A 26,245-nucleotide genomic window follows, 5' to 3' on the forward strand; every position below is an offset into this window, starting at 1 on the left:
TTCAGGAAGCACCATCTCTCCGGGCCATCAGTGTTTGGGGTGCTCTGTGGGTGCTCAAGTGCCAGTGCCACAGGTGCAGGGACTAATAAGGAATAGGGCTGTTGGAGTACGGGGATGCACTCATCACCCCTGAGTGGGATGTTGGGATGCAGGGGATGCGTTTCTTGCCTCTGGGAGTACAGGGTTTGATGTATGATGAGGTTATTGGGGTGCACCGGGTGCGCTCATCGCCCCTGGGTGGGATGTTGGGGTGCAAGGAGTGTGCACATCGCCCCTGGGTGGGATGTTGGGGTGTAGCGGCTGCACTTATCACCCCTGAGAGTTCAGGGTTTAACGAGGGATGGGGCTGTTGGGGTGCAGGGTGTGCCTTTATCACTCCTGGGTGGGATGTCAGGGTGCCGGGGCGCTCTCCTTGCCCCTGTGTGGGATGTTGGGGTGCAGGGGCTGCGCTCATCACCCCTGGGAGCGCAGGGTTTAACGAAGGATGGGGCTGTCGGGGCTCAGGGGGTGGCTTCATCACTCCTGGGAGGGATGTCAGGGTGCCGGGGCGCGCTCCTTGCCCCTGGGTGGGCTGTTGGGGTGCACGGGGATCACTTACAGCCGCCGGGAGCGCGTGGTTTGGTGCGGGCTGGGGGTGCCGGGGTGCGCTCCTCGCCCCCGCGGGGAGGGCCGGGGCGCGGGCAGGGGAGTCCCGCCCAGTCCCCGCCGCCGCCGTCGGTGCGAGGCGTCCCGCCCTCCGCCGCCTCCTCCCGCCCGGGGCGGCAGCAGCAGCGCAGCCACCGCAGCGCCATCCATGGGGTCCGGCGTTGGCCGCGGCGCGGGGGCGCGGGCGCTGCCGCTGCTGCTCCTGCTGCTGCCCGCGCCCGCCCTGCCCGGTGAGAGCCGCCCGTTCAGCCCCGGACAGCGGCGGGAGGGAGCGGCGGGGCGGGCGGGGACCGGTGCGGTGCTGGAGCTGATGGGGAGGGCGAGACCGGTGCCGCGGTGCGGGGCCGGGACCGAGTGGTTCTGGTTCGGAGCTGATGGGGCGGGCAGGGACCGGGACCAGGGGGTCCGTGTCGGAGCGGGTGGGGCGGGCGGGAGCGGCACTGAGGTGCGGGGCAGGCAGGGCGCGGTGCCGCGTACGGGACCGGCACCAAGGTGCAGGGCGGGCGGGGGCCGATACCGAGAGGGTCCGGTTCGGAGGTGATGGGGCGAGCGGGACCGGTGCCGGGATGCGGTGTTGGGGCACGGGACCGGTACCGGGTGGGTCCGGTTCCGGAGGTGATGGACAGGCAGGGACCGGCACCAAGGTGCGGTGCTGGAGCACGGGACCGGGACCGAGTGGGTCCGGTTCAGAGCTGGTGAGGCGGGCAGGGACCGGGATCCAGTGGTGCGGTGTTGGGGCACGGGGCCGGTGCCGGGGTGCGGAGCGGGCGGGGACCGGGAGGTCCGGATCGGAGCTGGCGGGGCCGGAGGGACCAGCGCCAAGGTGCGGAGCGGGCAGGGACCGATGCCGAGCGAGCCCCGTTCGGAGCCGTTGGGGCGAGCGGGGACCGGTGCCGGGATGCGGGACAAGCGGGGACCGGGACCGAGTGGGTCCGGTTCGAAGCTGTTGGTGCGGGCAGGGAGCGGCACCTTTGCCCGGTGCGGGCGGTCCCCGGAGCGGGACTGAGCCCCAGGGTTCGGGCACCTGGTTAATGTCCCACCTTTGCCGGAGGAGCGTGGAAGTAAACTCTGCGTATATCACGGCTGAATCCGCCTTTGATTGCCGAGGAATAAACCCCGTAATTCTTCCCGCAGCCTCCTGCGTGTCGCCTTGCTGCCAAGTTCAAGGCTGTGGTGTTTGCTCGCGGTCTCCCTCCTCCAGGGTCTCTCTTCAGCTCTATGAAGAAATCTCACTCCCTGTGCCTAGAGATTTTTCCCTAGCTCTCTTTTCCGTGCTTCTGGATTCACTAATGCTGTTTATTTTGCTGCCGTTTTTCCCTGTGCGATGCAGACCACAGAGGATTAGTGTAAAAAAATAAAATGTTTTGCCACTGGCATGAGATCTAGTTGCTGTCTTCATGCTGTAGCTTTGAAAGAAGCCTTCTCCCCGGTGTGTGTTTGCTCGGAGCCACCTTGCCAGGGCCAGGTGGAAGGGGGAGAGGAGAGGTCACGGTGCAGGGGAGAAGCAGCCAGCGAAGGTGGCTGAGGCTTTTTTCTGCCTGCTGGCTTTCCTTCCCTACCCATCCTTTCCTCCTGCCCCATCTCCCTGAATCCCACTGGCTGGAGGACCCTCAGCAATTCCCTGCACCTCTCCTTGCAAGATTTGCTCCCTCAATTTGCTGCTTCCCCTGTTTTTTAATAGCTTGAATTTTCCGCTTTAGGAGGAGGCAGATTCTGCCCCTCTCTCTGGCATTTTTCCACCTCCCCCTTGCTTTCTGGAGGTGGTATCTGAAGACCTTATCGCTGTTACCAGTTCTTCGTGCACCTGAGAGCCAGGAGAGCACTGCTGCTGTGGTGCCTTGTTTTTCACTGCCAAAGGCCATTAGGAGTTAAAACTACATGAATACTTTCTGAAGTTGGCAACTGCTGCAGTGCCTACAGGCATATTTTGTGATTTGCAGGAAAAAAAGAAATGAATGCTATAATTGTATATGGGAGAGGTGCTGGCTGAAATTCCCCGTTAGAAATTGATCCCCAGGCTATTTAAGAAGTCACTTTCTGCTGATACTCCTGCAATTTGCCTTCTTATTTTAGGAGTCACTTTTTGTATCTATGTGGGGCGCTGCCTCTGCAATTCTTCCTTTTAGCCAGTTGCTGGAAATCTTCCTCTTTCTGTGTGTCCCTTCACGTCAGCTGTATGAAAAGCTTCTGGTGATGTCTTCTGGTGCCCATAACTTTTCTCCCTCTTCTTCTATCTAAACTTCTTTGTCTCTAGGACTTCCTCCCGCTGATGTTTCCCTTTCTCCTCGTTTCCTCTGCTCTGAACTTTCCACCTGGATATTTTGCTTCAGTATGCTGTACTTTGTGATGGCTGGCCAGGTGATTTGGCAATGCTGCTAAACAGATACTATTCTTGTATTAAAAAAAAGGCATTATTTATAAATTATACATCTGTTCAGTGGTAAGTTGGTCTTCTAATGTATTGGCGGTGAGTTTGAAAGTACATTTCTGTAAACTCCCCTTGCTAGTTTAAGGACCGTTGCGATTCCCGAGGTTGATGTCATAGATGTCAAGAACTCTGTCAATAACTGGTTCTTGTTAGCCAGAAAGATTAACAGTCTCTAATGAATCTCTGTAAAACTGTCAGCTAAATTGCATGGAGGATCTTGCCCATAATGGATTATTTTGGCTGTATTTGTAAGTGGGTACAAAAGCTTAACACAAGCTTATGTGAATTGCATGCGAATACAAATATGCAGGTAGAGCGTTATTGAAATTTAAGTTCAGATACAGTCTCTGCATGTTTCTGTCTTGACTGACAAATACATGTAATATGCATGCACACGCCACAAAGAGGCACTCAGCCTCACATCATCTCGCCAGTGATGTGGACAGGCGACGTGCCCCACTCTCCCCCTTCTGAATCGCTTCTGCATCTTGTCTTTTCACAGATGTGGATGAGTGTGCCCTGGGGCTTGATGACTGCCACCCAGATGCTATTTGTCAAAACACCCCGAAGCTGTACAAGTGCATGTGCAAAGTGGGTTACACTGGCGAAGGGAAGAAATGTGAAGGTAAACTGATGGAAGCACTGTGCTCTGCCTGTGTCAGCGGGACGTATTTCTAGGAAGATGGAGCCATTAAAAGCGATGGCTTAGAATATGGAGGATGATTTTAAATCAAAATAATAATTGTTTCTTCACCTGATTTATTTGTTTGCGAAATCAAAGGCAAACAGATTGCATGGCTTTTCACCTGGTAATATCGCTGGGTCTGATAATTGGTTTGTTGTTTAACCAGCAGCCTCAAAACTGTCAGATGAAAGTGGGGAACCTCAGGATATTTTGTCACTAGAAATATTCAGCGAGTAATATGTTAAGTATTGTCTATTTGCAAGACAGCCCTTGCACACAGCATCTCCAACTGCCTGTAACAGTCAGGCAAGCATCCAGCATATTGACTTTTGCTTTATTCCCTTAGACATTGATGAATGTGATAACGACTTCAATGGAGGCTGCGTCCACGAGTGTTTCAACATTCCAGGGAATTACCGCTGTACTTGCTACGATGGCTTCACGTTGGCTCATGATGGCCACAACTGCCTGGGTAAGAAGTGTGTTCAAGATCACTGTGAGTGGTGATGCTAGCAAAACCCTTTAACTGCATCAGTGGGGAGTGGGCCGTGATCTCTTGGGCTGAATCAGCTCAGCTAGAGAAGAATGTTACTTATGGAAGTAAGGAATTCCAAGTACTGATGTACTAAACCAGCTTGGCTCTTACCCTCCTGATTTTACAGAGGGGGACATTATGCTACATTTCTGTTAAATGCTTTGGAGTAAAAAGTGTGAAGTGCCATCTATTATTATGCTAAATGTGTGCCATCATTCTTTTCTGTTCCAGTGTTAGTTTAACATCAATTCTCAGGTGTATTTTGGGTTTGAAGTCTTCTGTCTCATACATCTATTATGTGTGGACTCTTACCTGCCTGTGTACTTTCTGACATGCGAGCTGTAAGGAGAGGACAATTAGCAGCGTGCAGTAGCTGTGCCAGGTGGAGCCATTGCTGTACAGAGCAATTAAGCCAAATGCTTGCAGTTACTGTGAATGGTTAGTGTGAAACAATGTCTAACGCTGGAAGCATGTTCAGTCCTGGCAACGCTCCTCTGACCCTGCGTGCACACACTCTCATCCTCTTTTCTTTAAGGTCTCAATAGTTTCCTTTTTTTTTTTTTGTGTGCCAGCAGGTGAATATCTTTAAAAGTGGGTACGACGGCCTTGTGGTTTTACTGTGTTAGTATTCTCAGCACACAGTGTACAGAAATACGTGAGTTGCCAGCTTGTTGGCAGTGTAGAATCCTGATGGTGTTATTTGCCTGGGACAGAACCTCGTCTTAAGGAAGCATCCAGGACCCATCCTTGGTACCCTGTGAAGCTCTGCCCTGTGCTGTGGTACCCCCCCCCCCCATATACTTTTCCAGAGATGGCTCAGATTTCTAATTCTGCTGCGCTGAGTGTGGATATGCCTGAGCCAGGCTTCCACCCTGCTGTCAGTCAGAGAGAAACTTGCTCTCACAACGTAATTTTAAGAATATAATTAATTTGGCTGGGATATTTCCCACTAGTGTCTGGCATATTCTAGTGGGAGGTGTTCCTAGCTATGGCAGGGGGGTTGGAACTAGATGATCTTTAAGGTCCCTTCAAACACAAACTACTCTGTGATTCTGTATCAGACCGGAGATCGGACTATGCCTGGGCTGTATCTTCTGTTCGGACAAATCAGAAACGCTCTGGAGTCTCCAGTGTGATTGTGTTGGGTTTTACATGCTGGGAACCTCATGCTTACTCACAGATTAACTTTGTTATAGTGTAATTGGAGGGGAGGATGAAGCCAGGAAGTTCCAAATTCAACTAAAGAAAGCAGAGAGGGAAGCATATTAAAAATAATAGGAAGGTGATCTTATTTTTCTTCAGTGCATTTGTGTAAACGCACGGTGGAGTTCCGTTGAGGTTACAGTAAAGGGCTGAATGTGAACGAACACATTGCCTCTTAAAGTGCTGGGAAAGGATATATTCCCTTTGCATCCAGTAGCTCTAGAGCATACTTCGACTGACTTGTCTATGATCAGTAAAACCTACACATAATTTAGACCAGAATCTACCACCTGCTATGTTACTGGGAAGCTGCTCAGTACTGCATGGCAGACTTTGTAAAATAAAATAAAATGTTGTTGACATACAATGAAGTTTTTACCACTGATCTGCCGATTTTGAGATGTGATGTAAATGTTGAATAAATATTTTGACATGCAGCAAATTGGATCACATCTTCTCTTAATCTGTTTGTTTACTTTGTTCAAGCCAGGATTGCCCTCCTGTCACCCTTATTTTTGAAGATCTCTGCTCTGTGCCTGGGTTTAAGCCAAACAGACTATTACTTGTTGGAAAGAGATGATTTTTTGGAAAGCTTTCCAAGATCTGTAAGACAGAAACATCTGCTGGAGTTCAAATCTGTAGTGTTAAAGACTCATGGTGGCTGTTTATTCATGATTGTTTGCACATTCACATCGCTGTAGAACTCTAAAATACTCAGCTTCTCTGTGATGAAGATATGTCAGCCGCTCTTTTTGCTACAGCAGGTCATGTTCTTTTGCATTCAATTGGCTTACTCATTGCCTTCAGTAGAAATTAAATCTGTTGTAATACTATGTTATGCTTGTTACTAAAAGCCTTTCTCTTTCTCCTTGTTTAGAAGACAGCTGTTTTATGCCAGGAATGCTACAATGTTAAATCAAAAACATTGTACTATTAGCACAGGAACAATGAACAGAACAGGGAGCAAACATGCTGTTCCATGTCAATTTGCAAATGAGGCCAGTGCTTTGCCTCAGCAGTGTTTTGTCCTGTTTTTTAAGAGACTGAGCATTTTTACTTCCTGCTCAAATTGGCATTTCTGAAAATTAGACTAGGAAAATTCTTTGCTGGTAGTTGTTACAAAAGCCTATGCTTGTTAAGGGGTAAACTTCCAAAGAACTGAACGTTGGGATGAGCTGTTCAGAGGCTTAGCTGAAGTTTTTTTACTTTTTGTTTCTCTTCCTTATCTTGTAAGCAGAGCCTTTCTTTATTCTCTAGTGTTGATGAAGCTCTGTATGTTGCAAAATAAACATTAAAACTATTCCCAGAACTTCTGCTCTTGTCCTTGACAGCAGCCAGGCAACACAGCAGCAGCCTTGATGGCAACTCTAGGCAAGTTGGCCTAGAGTTGAGGGAGGGTAAATCAACCTGAACATCAGAGCAGATATGATGTTTGAATTTTAGCTGGAGTAAAAGTAAGGAGCAGGGGATAGGTTTTAGGTTAAATTTATTTTGAGGTTTGTATTTTTCTTGTTTCCACCTTTGCTTCAGAATGGGAAGCTTTCTGGAAAACCACCTTTTATAGTTTGGATGAGTTTGGAGCCAAGGTTGCGTCCCACTGAGCAAGATATAACCTTGTATGCATGCTCAACCTAGGTGTAAATGTGCGTGGCTGATGAATGGCAGTACTATCCAGCTGCACTGAGAAGCAGAGCGAGTTTACATAGATGTAGTGTGGGGCTGTGCTGCTGGTTCCACCGGAACTACTCTACCTTAGCTGTAACCAGTAACTCTGGTTAGTTGGTCCGCATTTCTTGGGAGCCCTGTGACTGATCGGGCAAACTGTGAACAGGGGAAAAGCAGTAGCAAAAATGTACTTTCCCAAGGATAACAGCACAACAACAGGCTAGCGTTGGGTGTCCAAACTGCCTGGGTGGTTTTGTGTGAAGTAGATGTATGTCTGTACCCCACAGTGAGCGGCTGTGGCCAATATGAGTGTATTGGTGTTAGTACAAAGCTGATCTCTCTCTTTTTCTCTTTCTTTTAGATACAGATGAATGCGTGTTCAACAACGGTGGTTGCCAGCATGTTTGTGTCAACACTGTGGGGAGCTATGAATGTCGCTGTAAGGAAGGGTTCTTTCTAAGCGATAACCAGCATACATGCATCCACCGCTCAGAAGGTACTTGCTGCTTCCTTCCAGGCACCAGGCAGGAGTTGTTGACAGAGGCTAACTGCAAAATCTCTAAACTAACTTCAAAAGTATTTTTAGGTTGAGTTTTTCAAAGCTGTGAAGCGTCTTGAAGTCCTCACTCCTTTTAGAAGAAACAGTGTGTCAAAATCTTCTAAGTGACTTTGAAGACTCTTTACATCCCTTCTGGCCCTTTGATCCCACTTGTATGTCTATGGCACTGTGGTTGTTAAAGGTTGTACTGCTGTACTCGCAGTGTACTTTGTGCTCTGTTGTGCAGCTAAGCTGTGTCCTGCTGCAGGCAATGGCAACAAATTGAAGGACAGTGAGTTCTGACCATTGGCTTTAGTTACAGGGCAATACCTGTCTTACCTTCAGGTACCTTTTAGATTCCCTGTACAGTGTTTGGGTTTCAAATAGGAGATTTATTGTTTGTTGGCCCCAAAGGTATTCAAATCACGTTCTTTGTTTTGGGTGAAACCGTTCTGAAGCGACCTTTGAGAGATCAGAAAGTCTTGGATATCTGATTAGATATCAGATTGAACAAAATTATTTTGGATGCCCTTAGGGAATACTTTAAAGTGGTTGTTCACATCAGGATTTGTCTATTGAACTGTACAGTAAATATCTTACTAAGAAGTATTTAAAGCTGCAAAATTTTCTTTAATCTGTGGCTTATCGTTGGCATGACTATAAGAGGTATCTGAGCATGAATAAACAAATCTCACTTTAAAAATCCCCATAGTGACGAGATCAACGTTTATAGACATATATGGCCATCCACAGATAAGTGTGCTGAGGTGGCTGCTGTAGCTGAATCGATCTTTTGTTTTGAATTAAGAATTTGTTTTCTCAGCCTCTCTGGCTCTGGGCTTGGAGTCTTCTGATGCACAGTGATTTCTTAGGCTATTGCTGAGCCAGGAGGGAGGGCAAGCAGCAGGGCTGCAGTGCTGGGGCAAGGCATTTTCCCCACGTGTTGCCTTGCTAGCAGTGATGTGTGTTTGTGTGTGTGCATGGATGATAAATCTGAGGATGGTTGAACTCCTTGTCTTGTCCAATGCCAAGAGAGAAGAAACTTTTAACTGCTTGTATTCTTACTTGCTGCTACTCGAGTAGTTTCTACTCTCCTGAGCTAACAGCAGCAGCACTTACATTAATATCTGTTCCCTAAATTGTACCTTTGGAATTCTCTCTCTTTTCTTTTATTCTTTAAGACGCAGTTAATGTCTTTAAACTTTGTGGCAAAAAAAGGCCTTTTTTTCCCATAATACCAAATTTGCACTTAATTTAGTTTTTTTTACTTTGAAAAAGAAAATCAAGAGGAAAAAAACCAAAAGATGCTTTCTCTGCCTAAAAACTACTGAATAAAATATATTTTTATGGAAACTAGTCTTAAGGAAGAAAAAAAAACCTTATTTTTTTTGCACAAAATGCACTTTTTGTTCATACCAAAATGCAGAAGTATTTGTTTTGTTTTATTTAAGAGCTTTTTTCAGGTTTTCATGCTGTGACTGTTTCCCTCCTCCCTCCCATTACTGTAAGTGCCCCATGGGATTCCCCACTTTTTATATATTTTTTTCTTGGGTGGACAGGTCTGTTTTAAATGAAATCTCATTGCTTTATCTTTCCTCTCAGTTTGTCCTCTGCTTTTCTTCTCATAACTCAGTCTTCTATTCTCTGCCTGGTGTATGCATCTCGAACTGTATATGCTTTTTCAGTTTTATTTTGAGACCTCACAACATTGATCAAAACAACATTTGGCACCTACTGCCGAGACCATCTATTCAGTTTTAATTCTTATCTGTGATATTAGGGGCTATTTCCTCTCTGTTAAGAAAGAAGCATAATACCTGTTTCCAGCCCAGTAAAGACAGTGCCTGCATTAATGCTTGAGAGACCCTCCTAGCAGTCTACAACACTGGCCTTTGCACAAAGTGAACCCGAGAGGGGACAAATAGAGAGTGTGGGGCTGTTGTATTCCTCCCTATGGGCAGTGTAACAGAGAAGCCTAAGAGTTATTTGCTCTTCTATGTCTATCTGTAATTATCCTCTGGGTTTCCTGTCACCTGCTGTGTCATGGGACTCAAGATCAGGTACGTATTAGAGGAGAGCTCATTTTTTATCAGATATGACTGTGTTGGTCTGAAGCGCAGGGGTGCTCTGAGAGGCTTGATGGTTCTGCCTAGCCCCTGCTTAAACCACAGGAACGCATAGTGTCTTGGGAAGTTGTGCATCTAAGTTTTTTCCTTGACTGTCTTCTCTAAACAATCTCTTCCTCATCTGTCTGTGGGAAAATGGATTACTTTGGAAGGCTGTTTCGGTAGCTGGCAGGGCAGCCATGCCCATGTAGCTTGTTTCAGTATTTAACTTGCTCCGTATTAGAGAATACAAAAATTTGAAGGAAAACAGAGTTTTTCATGAGTAAATATGTAGTACATCTTGTGGCTGCTGTTGCTAGGGATGACAAATCATGCTACTCTCCCTTGTGGTATTTCACAGTCATAGCTATTTACTTGTTTGACTGAATCAACAGGAGTGAATTGGACCTGCAAGAAGAAAGCCACGTTTGAAATCACTGTGTGTACTGAAAGCTTGTTCATAGGGATCATCTCAGTTGTTGCTCTTGGGGTCCTTCTGACTTTGGAGAACAGAGATAACTAGAAAGCTTTTTGTAAAAAGTTGGCTTAACACAAGAATGTAGAAAGCCTGAAGAAAGATTAAAGCATTCCTAGGGTGTCCTGTTTTGCTGGCTGTGCTGGTGTTCCTCACCATTTGGCTATTAGAGGGTGCCTCTGAAAACCCCTGGTTGTTCTTTGTACAGTTGCAGCCTCTCCCTCTGTCCTGTTGAATGCCTGTTTGAGTGTGCCCTAAATGGAGCCTTAATATTCTTAGCAGAATGGTGGTGATGTCCCTACATCTTCAGTGTAAAAAAAGACAAAGATTTAAACACAGATCATAAATGTATGAGATAAATTTAACGTGACCTGATAAGGAAATACCATGCTGGCATTTTGCCTCTGTCTTGCCAGTGACAGGAGTGTTCGGATCTCACCAACCTGTGCTGGGTACCTTCACCAAGATCCAGTTGTCTAAGAGGACTCATCTGGCTTGAGGTCAGCTAGGCCAGAGAGGCACTGGGTTCAGCTCTCTTGACTGTGAGTGTGGCGATCAAGGGACTAGTCCATCCCAAGACACTTGTGTATCAGTAGGGCAGGGTCTCCTGCAAGAGAAATTGTGCGTCTGGGAAACATGTGGTAGGATTTGACCAAAATTTGTTTAGGGTTTGTTTCTGGACCACAATCTGCCATTGCAACAGTTCCGGAATGTTGTGACCTGGGAGACTTTGTGTCCATGAAGGAGTTTGCAGTCATAAAGACATTTCTTTAATACAACCTTATAAAATGGAGCTGAGTAGAAAACTACCACCTTTGGGAATAAGCAGCAACTTGATAATAAATGCTAGAATGTGTGGGCGTATCTTCCATGAAATGCTGTCTTTTGGGTCAGCTAGATTTGTGTGGGTTTGGTCATGTACCGTGTTACACAATAGGTACTTTGTTATTAAAATGTGCCCTGGTTTGGGAAGTGCAGTTTTAGCTTTCAGTGGGGACCTGATTGAATTCTGCTCACTCAGAATGGAGCAATCGCAAATTGAGCATTTAAACTATTTGTCTGATGTCAGTGAACTTTTACCAAAGTACCTGCTTGAACAATTTCCCCTTTGGTAGATCAATAGAGACGAAAGAATAACTTTGTTAACAGAAACTAAGCTACTAATTCTCTTAATGCTTTCTAACGCCTCTGAGCTAGTAGACCAAATCATATTGCATGCTTAAGAACAGAAATGTCACAAAAGCACAAGAGTTAATGAGGCTAATTTGTGGCCTCATTGGTTGTCTTCTTCCTTGATTGACAGCACAATAATGGATGGCAGCTTTCATGTGGGCTCCTTGGGCTGTGTCTATGCTGCAGGATTTGAAGTGTCTTTGTCTTGTTAGGCTTCTACAGAGTCCTCACTGTGGGAAAGGAATCAAAAAGCCAGTAGAGCAGAATAATCTAGGCTCTGCAATATCCATTCTTTTGTTGCTTAAGGCTGTCTTAATAGAGAATGGGTGCTGTAGCTTGTGTTTGAGGTGGCAAGAATAGTCGTGTGCAGAGCAAGGATCTAATTGAAGTGTAGTAGAATAATGGTGATGAGCTGACCTCTGCTTGCCAATAGAGTGTTTTTGCTTCATTTAGTAATAAGGCTGCAAAAAGGGCTCTGTAAGTTTAAAAAATATATAGGGTGTGGAGTTGTTCACATAATTCCTTTTTCGCAGCATGATCACCCTTTTCATTCTTTCTGATTGTGCATCTGTTCAGCTCAGCAGAAGTTCACTAAAGTAACGTGGGATAAGCTTTTGCAGCCTAAGTATGCGCCACTTAGTCTTCTCAAATGAAGTGTTCGTACCAAGAAGAAAGGGCATTGTGGTATAATGTGCCTTGTAAAAGCCAAACGCACTAGGGCAGAGAATTTGATGGCAGAGGTTTGTTCTCCGTGTGCCTGAGGAGAGCATTCACTTATCTCGTCTCACAATTTTTTAGCGCTTCTAACAGCACACCACAGATTTTTTTCTGAAGAAAAACTATTCTTTTAATTTGATCTAATGGTCCTGTTTAATAGGTAGCTGCTGTATAATTTCAAGTTCTCTGTACAGATCGTGTCATCATTTAGCCAATGGCAAAGGCACTCATTTACCTGAACCATGAGGCAAGGTGAAAGAAGTTTTTACTATAATTCTAGGACAATTCCTCCCTGTTTAATTGACTTCAACTTTTTGCAAATGACAGACAAGACAGTCTGGCAGACATTGAGTGCCGGTACACAAGCAGCTTGTAACTGTCAGAGGCAGAAATGACTGGATGCTTTTAGGAGGTGCACCAAATGTAAGGAAGTCACCAGTGTCACATTGCTTTTTTGTTTAGTTAAAGCGGGCACTGGCACTAAATTCTGTCCAGCTGTGTAGAAATACAGAATGCTGTGATAATCCCCAGTGAGGCCATTTTGGGAGGTACTTATTGAAATCAGAAAAAAAATGAAAACAAAACCTTAACAAAAGAGAAAATTGGCATATGGCATACATAGAATCTGCATGTCTACTTGGTCACTACTTGGTCACTGCTGAGGTTGGTCATAAATTTGGGAATCTGCTTTGTAGGCCAGTAATTGAAATAGAGCTGGCTTTTGTTACTGTCAGCCTCGGCATTCCTGTGTCTGATGGCTGCTCTTTTAAACAGAGACATAAAAACTTCACTTCAGGCTTTGATCTTGCCAGGTATCAGCCACTTTGCATTTGTTGTGAAATAAATGCAGTAGTTTAAAAAACAATGGTATAAAGTGGAGAGCACTGGATAAGAATATGGATTCTGTACAAATCTGGGGATGTTACTTTTTGACTTTGCAGTCAAAGGACATGGACGCAGAAAAGATCACAGATGGAGAAACCTTGAGGCCATTGAATTTGCAGGACGAGTCGTTGTCTTTCTGTCTGTAAGCTTGTACTTCTTGTCCTAACACTGTAGGGTCTTCCCAGAAGTAGCAGACTTGTCTGTCTGTATTGAACTGACTTTGACTGTTGCCTGCACACAGAGATGCTGAGGATGCTGATTGTCTTGCACTTGTCCTGTTTTGCAGAAGGCATGAGCTGCATGAATAAAGATCATGGCTGTGCCCATATCTGCAGAGAAACGCCCAAAGGAGGAGTTGCCTGTGAATGCCGACCAGGATTTGAACTGTCCAAGAACCAGAGGAGCTGCATTTGTATGCAACATTCTGCATATGCTTATGGTTTCCCAAAGTGAACAAATAATGTTCTCTTTGCAGTGAGATGGGATTTGGTATGTTATAGCTAAACTGGGATGACATGCCTAAACTGTGTGCATACAAATTAAAATAGAATCTATGGCTTTGCTGGACTGTCTTACACCAGTCTATTGGCTGCTTCAGTATCTGTAGTTTGGAAGTTGTGCCATCATTCCTAATGATGGGAAGTTCAGCTCCACAAAAGAGCTCTGCAGTGTTTCAGCCTCTGAGTTCTTCAGGAAAAAGGGGCATGTTAGGAAGGTGTGTTGGATGGTCAAATGGAGACAAAATTGCACGCTATCTTTCAAAGATGCTGGAAGTACTTCTGAGATATAACGTGTGTTTTCTTCCTAGTAACATGTAATCATGGAAATGGTGGCTGTCAACATACATGTGATGATGCTGATAATGGGCCTATTTGTGGATGTCACCCCAAGTACATCATGCATGTGGATGGGAAAACCTGCCTGGGTCAGTATATAGTGAAGAGTAGTTGTTTTCTGTTAACAACTGACTCTAGAGTGATGTGGCTTTACTGTGTGTGCATGGTTAATGCTCCACGTGATAGTATGGTTACAAAATCTCAAGGAATCCAAAACTAAGTATATGGCAATGCGTGAGTGAGTTGGTTGAATCCAGGTAACTTATGCTTCCCTGTGTAAGTAGCTACCTAGTGCTACTGCAACCTGTAGTTAATACTGGTCCCTTTGAAGCACAAGACCTTTCACCAAACAAGGAAGATTCCCTTCCCTCTAGGATATTTTAGGTCAGTTTCTGGTATAGCATGAGCCAGAGAGTGTAACCAAGCAGTACATCTGTTAAAACTATAACTCTGAATTCAATTTAAGTATGAGTTTTGCCAGGCAGTTATCCAGTAAGAAGAGAGCTTAAGATTCATAAACTTCCAGTCTCTGGAAGAGTTTGTCGTCTGTTGATTGAAATCAAATGCTCAGGCATAGCTGGCTGGTCCTTGTATTAGTCCATGACAGATGATGACAGTGTGCTCTTAACAAAGCAGTTCGTGACAGTTCAATTAGTTCTTTCATCTTGTTGCTGTTCGTATACCCGTAGCACATCATCTGTTTTGTTAAGAATGCTGAAGTAAACATGAGTTGTAAAGAAGCAACAAAACCAAAGTTTTTTCATGGTTTTGACTGAAGGCTCTTCATGATTTTCATTACTGCTTTCTCTTTTAAAAAAAAATTATTTCTGCCTAGTCAGCTCTGACTGTCTCTGATAATTCAGTGTTCGATGCAGCTCTTTGCATGTGTGTTAGTATTGGATATATTGGATATCAGATGAGGCTTCTGGTCAGGGCAGCTTTACTTGTGTTTGTTTTTTTTTTTTTCCTTACAGAGAGGGAAGAGGCTGCTGTTGAAATTTCTGAGGGAAACTCTACAGCAGGAGCTGATGTGGACAAGAGGGTGAAGCGACGGTTGCTTATGGGTAAAAGTGCTTATCCAAAGTAATTCTGTTTGCAGAAACTTTTTATATTGGATATTTTTTTTTTTTTTTTGTAACCATTATGGCTGTGGGTCGTGCATTCTGCCAGAGATGCTCCACTCCCTATTTAGGAGATAATATTATTCCATAATGTATAAGAAACTCTGTACGTAGTTTGTGACAGTCGGCAGTAGGTGTTGGGAACTTGGCCTTGACGTACTGTATGTTTCCATGGTTCTAATTTACCATGGGAATGCAGTACAATCCTCTCTGTGCTACAGTTTTAGCCAAGAGATAGGGAGGAAGTAGAGTTTTGCTTCCTGTTGAAATGTAGGTATTCTTCTGCATGGAAGAGAATTGGGTTCAGTGGTGGATTGCATTGAGAAGGACATGTTAGGATACAAGGCCAATCTTTATCTTCTAGAGGTGTTCACATCTGGTCCCGAATGCCAACCTCTGAGAGTCTATCACTGTTGGGAAGATACTGCCCTGAGAAGCAATCAGAGTGATCTGAGGGCAGCTGTGTCAGTGGATGTCCACCTCTCAAAAGCCCTTACTCCAGGCAGTCAGGGCAATTTGCTGTGCTTGTTGGCATTTGCCATGGAAGTGGCATGGAGCGTGTAGGCTGGGGAAGAAGCTACTGTAAGCTCTGAGCTCCCAAATCCATATTTAGACATCTAGATGAATGGCCTTGTTTTTAAAAAAATGACATCTTTTCCATCTGTGGAAAGAGGAAGAAAGAAGAGGCACTCTGCCTTCCCCTGGGGGCTGGACACAGCCTCCCAATGTTGAATGGGAGATGGGAGACTGGGAAGAAATAAACGAGTAAAGATCTCAAAACTTGAGATTAAGTCTGCAGAAGACTAGGAGAGAGAGAGAGCTGAAATTGAGAGGGTTTCAAAAAGCAGACACAGAAAATTATCTTTGCAGCTTTCTGAATCAATGTGTGCTGGATAAACTTGCATTTGTCCAGCCAGTGAAAATGTTGTTAGACTGACTGCAACAGTTAGACAGACTAGTAGAGGATAAATGCCAAAGAGTGAATTATTTCTGTTTAGTTGGATGTGAAGAACTGTATTTTAGAGGTGTTCACTAGAAGGGTTTGAGTTTTAGATTTAGCTTGCATAGAAGGAAGTTAGAGGAACATGAGATTGTAATGGCACCTGGGTTACAAGGCTGAAGGAACATTCCCTGTGGGTGTAATACACTCTGACCAGCAGCACAGGGGGCATGTGAGGGTGTATTTAAGAAAACTGTTTTAGTAGTGCTGAATGTAACCTGGTGCCTGAGCATTCGTGGGAAGTGTCAGAGGATCAGCCAGGGTTGAGTGTGGGCATAAGGAGACTGGCAGGAATGGATTCATCATCAGGAGTGGGGATTTGTGTTTAAGGATGAAAATATCCAGAGACAGTATCTTTGTAGAGTCACCACAAAAGAACTGGACATAGTTGAGGTAGGGATTTCGCCAATACATGTATTAGTACTTGCTCATGTACACCAGACTAAATGTGGTTGAATAACAGCATGCTTGGAACCGTGCCTTGAATCACATGATGTTTCCTGTTACCATCATATATATCTAAGCAAACTTTAGCTTTATTTTGTTGGCTAGAAACATGTGCAGTGAATAATGGTGGCTGTGATCGTACGTGTAAAGATACATCAACTGGAGTTCACTGCAGCTGTCCTGTTGGATTCACGCTCCAGTTTGATGGGAAGACATGTAAAGGTGAGTTTTGTACTCACAGACACGTGAGTAACAAGACCTTGCTGTAAGGTATTCCTCTCCAAATGAAGGTAATCTAGTGTCCAGAGAAAAGCCAGTAAGTGTAAACTGACCTAAGAAAGAACTGCAGCCAGGAGTAGATGACTGGTTTCCGTTGCATCAGGTGCATCGTGTACAGAGAATGTCTGCTGCTCTGTTCCCCCCTCATCACTTCCACCCCTCCTACTGTGATGGCCTCATTTTTCACAGATCAGTTTTGGTAGGAAGTCATACAGGTCTGTGGTAAAGTAGAGGTCAGTACTGGGAGAGGTGTAGGCCTGTAGGCTCGTACAGGCATAGAGTCCAATATTCTGCTATTTTACATGCAGTCAGCTGGGTATTAGAGTGGGTTGTAAGTAAATAGTAGTGTGTAAACAGGGATGTGTGAGTAGAATTACTTGTACTGGTCCAAGCACCTCTAATGAGGGTACTGCAAAGGAGCAAAGGGACATTGGGTTGTATATTAGCCTGGAGAAGAGGAGGCTGAGGGGAGACCTTATTGCTCTCTGCAACTACCTGAAAGGAGGTTGTGGAGAGGAGGGAGCTGGCCTCTTCTCCCAAGTGACAGGGGACAGGACAAGGGGGAATGGCCTGAAGCTCCGCCAGGGGAGGTTCAGGCTGGACATCAGGAAAAAATTTTTCACGGAAAGGGTCATTGGGCACTGGCAGAGGCTGCCCAGGGAGGTTGTTGAGTCACCTTCCCTGGAGGTGTTTAAGGGATGGGTGGATGAGGTGCTGAGGGGCATGGTTTAGGGGTTGTTAGGAATGGTTGGACTCCATGACCCAGTGGGTCCCTTCCAACCTAGTCATTCTATGATTCTATGATTCTGTATTAGAATAAATTTCCCAGTAATTAGATGCTAAGACTGTTCTGGTAGGCAGAAATGACAGAATCTCCATCCCTCAGTCAGTTAATATTGGATAAAAAACTCATTAATGTTTTGGCATGAAAAGTACAGAGTAGCTCAGAAAGTTGTGTCTGTCTGAAATTTCTGCAGAGCTTAGGAAAAGGGAACTGAGAGAACGTTTAAAAGGCTAAAACCTGTTAGAGAGCATTTAAGTCCAAGTGTTTTCAAACAGAACTTAGGGAAATGGTGTTTTGTGAATCATGTTCCTGACAGCAATACATTAAATGAAAGCAAGTAACACTGTCATGGGGCTGAACGGGCCAGATCATTCTTAAGAGCTGGGTCTGATCTTCCATAAGATTTGTAGTAGTCTTGCTAGATTTTGTTTCTGGGCTTCTCTAACCAGTTGGACGTGACTGTTCTGTGTACCTGGCAGTGGAAGTATGTTGAATGTACTGTGTTTATTTCCTGAAGACTTCTTTTGTTGCAGATGTCGATGAATGCCAGTCCAATAATGGAGGCTGTGATCATTTCTGTAAAAACACTGTTGGCAGTTTTGATTGCAGCTGCAGAAAAGGATTTAAATTATTAACAGATGAGAAGTCTTGTCAAGGTATGTGCACTGGAGAGGCAATAGAAGCAGAGCAAATCAGCGTGGCTTGGACATCTACTGCAATGACGAAGTGATAATGGACTCCAGAATGATTTCCATGCTTCAGTTTTGTTTTTTTTTTAATCTTTCTGAAACATCTGTTGAGTTAGCGCAGTTGGCTTGATGCTATTGTAGTAGGTATGTTTAATGACACAGTGAACTATTACATGGAAGTGACAGGGATAGCATCATATTAAAAAGCTCTTTGAGGATAATGCTTCCCCTCTCCCTCTCTATTAACCATCTTAAAATAATATACAGGGAAAAATAGAGAGTGTCTCTCTGTTCGTTTTTTTAAATGGGACATTTAGATGACTTGAGTTCATTGTTTAAGGGAAAAAAGATACAGCATGTGATCTATGAAGTTATAGGCCTGTCAACAGACTCAAATCACTATTTCCTAGAACATCATAGAGCATTTGATTTATAGGATGACACGAATTTCTGCTGTGAGACTTAAAAAGCGTATTTGGTTTTCTGTGTAATGGTTTGTGCATATAGATTTAGCAGTCCTATATAACCTGCTTAAATACATTAAAATGGTCTGTGGTTTTGGAAAAGCTACAGTATGAAACAAAGTAAAGCCAATTAGCCAGCTGGGGAGATGAATAATTCCATTTCCTAGACAACCAGCCGACATTAATGATGAATTTCAGAAAGCTGAACTGACCAACAGAAAATAGTTTTCACCTGTTTTTTTGGTGAGTTCTTATCCTTTTTTAAATCAGACTAAGAAGGACAACCTTTCATACGGATCCAAGTTACTATAAAAATTTAAGATTATATTTTCAAGATAGTTTGTGGGATTTTTTTTTTAATGGAATCTGTTTATGAATGTATTTTAAAGACTTGCATCTCCCTTTTATCCCTGTCACTTCTGTTACTTTCCCTGGATTGTTTCAAAAGCGGTATCTTGAAGCATGCCAGACCCCGAGAAAAAAAGAATACAGTGTTAGTGATGTTGATGTGAAGTTTTGTATCTTGAAACATTCTTACATGACACGTGTAATATACCAGCCCAGAAGTTTTAGGTGCTTTTGCTGGTATAATAAACGTTCAGGACCCCAGAATGTGATGGGAATTTTACCATTCAATTCACTGAGATCATGATTAAACATCCTACCTGTGCTTTACAAAGATGGTGTGCTCAAAGTAATTGTAATGCCAAGGAAGACTTTCACTGGAGAAAACTGACATCTCAGTAGCTTTTAGAGACAGACATTGAAGGCTAAATGTACAGTATAAGGGGGTTCTGTGGAAAAAAATCACTAAATTATCACAGTCATCTGTCTTCATGTGTATCTTGGAGACTGTGGCGATTTTCATCAGGTTGAAGTCAGGCACTGCATATTCATATAGAGTTAAAAGTGTAGCCTTTGTTTTCATTTGCAGGGGATAAAACAAAGACAATACTTTCGTTTGTAAATCTGTTTCTGCAGAAATATGTAAATATATAAGAAATATTCTTATGTAGACTTTTCTTAATGAAATAATTTATTTTAAACTTAGTTATTACAAACGTAGCAGCATTTTTTGCCAAGAAAAATCTTGTTTGGCAAAATCTAATTGCTCTTTTAAAAGTTATCATTTCATTATGTTGCATTATTTGCTTTAAAAGAATTTTCTTAGTTTACGTAGATGTGCGCTTCTCTGTGTCCAACTTTGTTAGCTCATCAGTGCTCCCTTGTCAGGGTGAAAGACACTGATATGTCCTTTTAAAACTTGCAGACATTGATGAATGCTCTTTTGAACGGACATGCGACCATACGTGCATCAATCATCCAGGTACCTTTGAGTGTACTTGTAACAAAGGATATGCTCTCTATGGCTTCACACACTGTGGAGGTGAGTTTTAAATCATGCTGATGAGCGCTGTTCCCCAGGTCTAATTAGCATCTGTGCCAGACATAAGCTTATGTATATGCAGCACGTATCAAGAGTAAATTTTACTCTTTCCCATGATAAGGGAACACAGCAAAAGGAGAAACTAATCCTACTTATTTCTAAAAAAAATAAACCTGCTTATTTCTGTCTGTGCTCAAATGATATTCCCTTCCCATCCTGCATCCAGAGAGCACCTGTAACTATTAGAACAAACTGATGCATTTTGCACCTTGATACGGAGGCCGTAATTTGATAGATTTTTCACATGCAGAAGTCTCATTGACTTCAATGAAAGGTCAGTGGAAGAGGACTTAAAGAACAGAGGGCTCTGAATGACTCTAGAAAATTAAAGTTTTGTGGGTTGTTCTTGTGCGTATCTCAGATCCTCTTGTGATGCAGATTGCAATGTTGCTGATATAGATGATGTTGCCGATGATTTACATTGGCCAAGATTGGTACTCCTAAATCTTTTACATCTTTCCTACAAGGAACACCAAGGAAAGAAAGATGTTTGTGGAACCTCAATGCATGTCAATTGTGAATATTCTTGCAACAAATTCCCAGAATTAACACAGGAAACATGAATAACTGTACACTAAATAGAATAACACCTGTTCTATATATGTTCTAGGCAAGACCTGAATGTGTTCATATTCTTATTTAATTCTGAGTGTTTCTGAGGCAGAATGAGCACAGTTGAACTTGGAGATAACAGTGCAGGCTAGCCTCTGCCTCTAGAAAGCTGGCAAAGAAGATTACAAGGCGGCAAACTTGCTGTGTTTTATCCTGATGAACAGGGAACCTGTTTGGATGGGGATTAACACCATTCTTTTAGCAAGTGAAGTGCATGAAGTTCACTCTCATGAGTTCCTCTGCTTTAACTCTGTTTCTTTTGACCACCGATCAGCAAAAGTAGCTGTAATTTTGCTGTTGGCTGCTAATTGGCCTCTTCATATCATATTCCAGTGCAGAAGATGTTAATCCTTGTGCCATAATAAGTCCTTCATTTACTGGTAATCACATGCTGTGTCAAAGCTGATAGTGTACACCTTCTGATGTTTATGCAGGAAGTCAGTAAATACCGGAGATAATAATTTGCTGTTGCATGCAGCATCCTAAGAAAAGGTCATTGAAAATCAAAGATTTGGGCCGCTTTTGTGGTACAGAAGTACCAGTTTAAGGTGTTCCTTTCTTTCTCCATTTTCCCTCTGCTGCTCAGTCCTACCCCTGCTGTATTAGTTCTGTTCCTAGCATGTTTTGTGCCTCAAATCACCTCAGTTTTGTAATGTTTCACAGTGTTTTGTACCAAATTGTTACCTATCTAGGGGGGGGGACAAATGGTTGGGGGAGAGCTGTGACAAGAACTTGTCATTATCATTGAGAAAAGTGTACGTAGAAGTGAGTACCCTCACTTGCACAGACTTTCTGGGACTCGCAAGAGATTCCTTAATGGCAGCTTTCTAGGCTTAGGTATAATTGCTATAGATGGAGACAAGTGAAGCAGTCATTTGGGTGGATCTGAGAAACCAAGACACAGAACTTTGCATTTCCTTTTGTTGAAATTCATGAGATTCCTGCCGGCCCATTTCTTCAGCCAGTCAAGGTCCCTCTGAATAGTGACATGACCATTTGGTATATCAGCCACTCCTCCCAGTTTTGTATCGTGTGCGAGCCTCCTGAGGGTCAACTCTTGTCCCATCATCCAGGTTTAATGAGGAGGATAAATAGTATTGGCCTCAGTATTGACCCCTGCAATACACCACTGGTGAATGGTGTATTCTCCATCAGCATGCAAACTTGCTCCAAGGGCTGTATGTTGTGTTGTCAGTAGTTTCTACTCCTATTGGCATTTATTGGATGGGGCAGGGCCCTGAAATTGTATAATTGGCCAAAAGGGACAATGGGGATACAATGGTGTTATTTGCCCACAAGGAGTCAAATAATCTTCCACAGCGGTTGTATCTATCTGAGCACTTTGGAAGATTGGACAGTATGATTCCTGTCCCTGTTGTCAGTCTTTATCCCAAATGCAAAATGTTAATTAACCAGACAGTGCAATGCAGGCTTGATTTGGTCTCCTCTTCTTCAAGTTAATTTGTTATCATATTGCTGAGGCTGGGGTTTTTGTTTTTTTGGTTTTTTTTTAATTATGTGGTTAAAGGACATATTTAACATCTCCCTTTGACAACATTTGATCAGATTTGACTTTTGTGAAAGGATTTCCATGAAAATAAATCTGTTTCAAGATAGGTGTCAAGATAGCCTTCCTAGAATCTTTTCTAGACCCTGCTAAGCAGTATTTGTGTACAGTTATCTAGGGGAGCTGGGGTACAGAACTTTGGCAGGAGTAACTTTTTAAAAGTATTTCTCCCTTTCCTCTGTAGATATTAATGAATGTAGCATCAACAATGGTGGTTGCCAACAGCTGTGTGTGAACACGCTGGGAGACTATGAATGCCTGTGTCACTCTAACTACAAATTACACTGGAATAAGAAGGATTGTGTTGGTAAGGTGCTTAGTAAATACATTTTTACTCCTCATGTGTCTGATATCCTTTTGGTCATAGTCAAAACTGAAAGTCTTGATCTGTTAAGTGGTGTAAGTCATCGTTCCTTGTATTCCACTTTACTTTTTAGTGAGGCGTGATGGTACTTATGTTGAAACTGGTAAAAACAAGAGAAAAAAAGCCCCAAACAAAACAGGAGATACTTTGAGGGATTTTGATGCTTTCTTTCCTATGCTTTTATCTAGCTTATTCTTCTATTTCCTTTTGTTTCTTTGCATGAGAAGGTTTACTAATGATAGCTTTAACTGAAATGAAATTACTATGTGGTGTGATCTTCTAGCAATCTTACTTTGCTTTTATTTTCTGTCTAAACAGCATATTAATTGCACAGGTGCTCTCAGGTAGCAGCTACAAAGCAGCTGCATGCTGATTTATTACTGAGGTATATATAGACGTTTTACTTCTGTGAGTATTTGTTTTATCCTATTTAGAGACAAAGGGTCCCTTGCCTGATAATATGTCACCCAAGGTGTTGCTGCAGTGCATTAAGAGTGGCGGGAGTGATAGATGCTTCTTAAGCTGCTCTTCGGATGTCCAGGTATTTTCTGGTGAGTCAAAACCAACAAAATCAAGCATATGATTCTGTAGATAGTGTGAGAGTAGCAAACCTCCGAAGAAGTAGATACTCAACAGGGACCTTACCTTTTTTACTATAGATAATAAAGGGCTATATCCCTGCCAGTGTCCCAGGAAAGTCCCCTTTCCTTGTCTTTTATAACCACTCGACCCTCAGATACCCTTCTCATGACAACTGTCTTTTTGAAGCTGAGGAGGACAGGGCATAATTCTCTGTGCTTCCTGGGCCATTCCTTAATTGGCCCTCAGAGCTGCTTCTGAATGGGGTAAAGGCATTCCAGTCCTGCGTGGGGTCTGCGATTTTGTCTGCACAGCCCCTTCACCCTACAGGACATGGCATGCAGACTTGGCTGGTTCTTATGGGACAGATGCTGCTTTTCTTCCTGAGCCCTTTAAACTGCTTTGGAAGAGGCAAGCTCTAATGTGGAGTATTTTATGAACAACATTGTTGAAAAAGATGACGATGATCAACAAATTAAAAACGTCTTTTATGCTACAGGAGTCTTAAGTCTGTGCACAATGCCTATTTCTTTACTGTCTGTCTGTGTGCTCTGTCTGTTAGGAACACAAGATGCCTACACCCTCACCTGTGGCAGGTCATCTCAGCTTAAGAAAAAGCAGCAAAATACAAATGCATCCAGCTGGCTGGGTAATCACTGGATTTACTGTTGCATGATTTGACTGATTTCTTTTAATAGATAACTGTGAAACAAGGGTTGACTTTCTGTATTTCCTCACCAATATACTACTCCTGTTTTTAATTTTTCTTCCTTCTCATGACTTCAGTTCGTGCTTACAGCAGGAGATTCCCCTGGTACTGCTTCATCAAGCATCACTTTAACTAAGACTGAAAAGTGAGGAAAGAGAAAAAGCTCAGTAGTAAAATAAACAGCTAGGCCAGGAGTGTGCCTTTTCTTACACATCCAAACTGGACAGCGCTGGCAACATATGATATGTGCAAGTTGAGCTGTTGAACAGTAAAGTTTAGAAAACATTTAGAGCTAAACAGATAAGAGGGGCTATTTTATTTAGACATAAATTACTTTCTGGACTGGTTTGGAGCATCTCCTTTGATTTCAGCCAACCTTTGTTTGATTTACGTGGTAGCAGATCTGGACTTGATATTATTCTTATTCATAGTCTTTTTTTTTTTCTAATTAAAATCTATCAATCATGCTTCAGTTCACAACTGGAACTGAAACAGCTTCACAGTAGGAGGAACCTGGCTTCTCTTTAGTTTTTCTGTGATGACCACTTTTTCACTTCATGTCAGCATATTTTTTGGTGCCATTATTATAAAATGACATCAGGGTTATCTAGATTTTCTATTCCATTTTTAAAATAACATGTCATTGTTTCTTCCTGAAGATACTTCAGTCATCAAGATAAGCGTAACCTTTAAATTAAATGAAGGAAAATGTAGTTTGAAAAAGACTGAGATGTTTCAAGAAGGTCTGGAACAGATGAAACCAGGTATGAATATAAAAATGCAGGTAAGCAGATTAGTTCAGAGCTTTCCAGATATGAAGTACACCATAAGCAAAGCATAGAGGACTGCGAAGTTTCTGCTCTTCACTGATCTCATGAATCATTCTCCTTCCAAGCCATGATTCTTGCAATAGTTACTTCAGATCACAGGATGTCCCTGTGACAGCCTTACAGTCTTGCTAGGAAAGCCCTTCTCCTTTTTGATTTGTATCACTCTCAATAAATTCTCAGCTAAATCAACCTTTTTTTTTTTTGTTCTTTTGATTTCTTCCTTTCTGTTTCTCTCCCTTCTTTCTGTTCTTTTCTTTCTCACCTGTGCTGTGCTATCTGATGCCTCAGTGAAGCATCTCCCAGCCTTTTATGCTGGCTCTATTGCCAAAGGGTTATTCCTCTTTTCTTCTGCCTTCCTTTTATACCTCATCAGCCCTAGAGGGACACAGTGAAGTCAGCTGTTCCATCTGTTCCAAGGCAGAAAGTATAGCCTGGGAATTTACAAAGTCAGGAGAAAATGAGGAGGAGTGCATCTCAAAAAAAAAAAAAAAACCAACCAAAACAACCCCACAATATGATGAATCAGTGTGCAGTTTGTTTGTCCGTAGGAGAGTACGAGAGTAACAGTGAGAAACTACACTAGATGCTCAGTGAAGAGTTATGTACTCCAGAACCAAAGCTTATTACGAGTGTTTTCTTTAACTAAATCTTAGTTCCTTATAAGTGGTCTCCTAATGCCCTGTGTATGCAACCACTACTTATTTTAAACACCATTATAAAATAACATGTTTTTCACATGCTTTGTGTGAGTGCAAAGTTTCTTCCCTTAGGCAGCCTACCTGATGCAGACAGCATCATGGTTTTAAGACGCTTTGGATAGTGCAAAGGCAACTCACTGGAACCTGCTAGCAAAACCCAGGGGAAGCAGGCTAAGCGTTGCAGCCAGGCTCTCATCCCAGCAAAGAATCATACCTCAGACCCACTGCAGTGCTGAAGTCTTAGCGTGACAGTACGTCCGTAGGTGCACTGGAGTTGTGATTCTGTGTAAGGCTCTACCAGTTGAGCAGCTGGTCAAAATGTTGGTTTACTGTCATGTGGAGCTGATCGCTTCCTCCCCTTTAACTCTTCATGACAACATACGCACTGAGCAGTAGTGGATGTTAAATAACGTAGCCTGCCAAGTTTTTGCTTCCTTTAATTTTGTTCATACAGAGAGACATAATTCAGTAATGGAGAGCTTCCACTATGTAAACCTAACGTGCAGCTCTGGCAAGAAAGTTCATGGACCCCTCGGTAGACTGACAGCGGCTAGAGAAAATTTTATAACTGTGGACTTTGAGCTTGAAACAAGCCGAAAGGAGGTGACAGGTTGGTTGGAAAATGATCCAAGGTGCGGTTTGAAGCTTCTTGCCGTTTGCTCTGTATTTTCTGTATTTTTCTCTTCTATCTGAATGCAAAATGATAATAAAAAGTATCTCCTGTTTTGAAAATTAATTTTACTACTTCCGAAAGAGTGAGGGAAG

At 43.2% G+C, this 26,245-nt stretch overlaps 1 protein-coding gene across 4 annotated transcripts in view; it reads left to right on the plus strand.

Annotated features, from left to right (window-relative positions):
- The first annotated feature begins 745 nt into the window (after nucleotides 1-745).
- The window catches only part of SCUBE2 (signal peptide, CUB domain and EGF like domain containing 2), a 45,779-nt gene continuing 20,279 nt past the window's right edge, over nucleotides 746-26,245 (plus strand). Inside the window, exons 1-16 of one of the 4 annotated variants that reach the window (XM_054068634.1) lie at nucleotides 779-875; nucleotides 1,609-1,623; nucleotides 3,576-3,698; nucleotides 4,105-4,230; nucleotides 7,523-7,657; nucleotides 13,341-13,466; nucleotides 13,863-13,979; nucleotides 14,865-14,954; nucleotides 16,564-16,680; nucleotides 18,055-18,177; nucleotides 19,945-20,061; nucleotides 22,485-22,607; nucleotides 23,099-23,215; nucleotides 23,806-23,892; nucleotides 24,612-24,716; nucleotides 25,935-26,090. In XM_054068634.1, the coding sequence (XP_053924609.1) occupies nucleotides 794-875; nucleotides 1,609-1,623; nucleotides 3,576-3,698; nucleotides 4,105-4,230; nucleotides 7,523-7,657; nucleotides 13,341-13,466; nucleotides 13,863-13,979; nucleotides 14,865-14,954; nucleotides 16,564-16,680; nucleotides 18,055-18,177; nucleotides 19,945-20,061; nucleotides 22,485-22,607; nucleotides 23,099-23,215; nucleotides 23,806-23,892; nucleotides 24,612-24,716; nucleotides 25,935-26,090 (1,759 nt within the window). In that variant the 5' untranslated portion in view covers nucleotides 779-793. Of the gene's footprint in view, nucleotides 876-1,608; nucleotides 1,624-3,575; nucleotides 3,699-4,104; nucleotides 4,231-7,522; nucleotides 7,658-13,340; nucleotides 13,467-13,862; nucleotides 13,980-14,864; nucleotides 14,955-16,563; nucleotides 16,681-18,054; nucleotides 18,178-19,944; nucleotides 20,062-22,484; nucleotides 22,608-23,098; nucleotides 23,216-23,805; nucleotides 23,893-24,611; nucleotides 24,717-25,934; nucleotides 26,091-26,245 lie in introns of all 4 variants that reach the window. The other 3 variants (XM_054068631.1, XM_054068632.1, XM_054068633.1) reach the window with 3 other exon arrangements.

This window comes from Cuculus canorus, chromosome 5 (assembly GCF_017976375.1).
Source record: "Cuculus canorus isolate bCucCan1 chromosome 5, bCucCan1.pri, whole genome shotgun sequence".
In the NCBI taxonomy this organism is placed as follows: domain Eukaryota; kingdom Metazoa; phylum Chordata; class Aves; order Cuculiformes; family Cuculidae; genus Cuculus; species Cuculus canorus.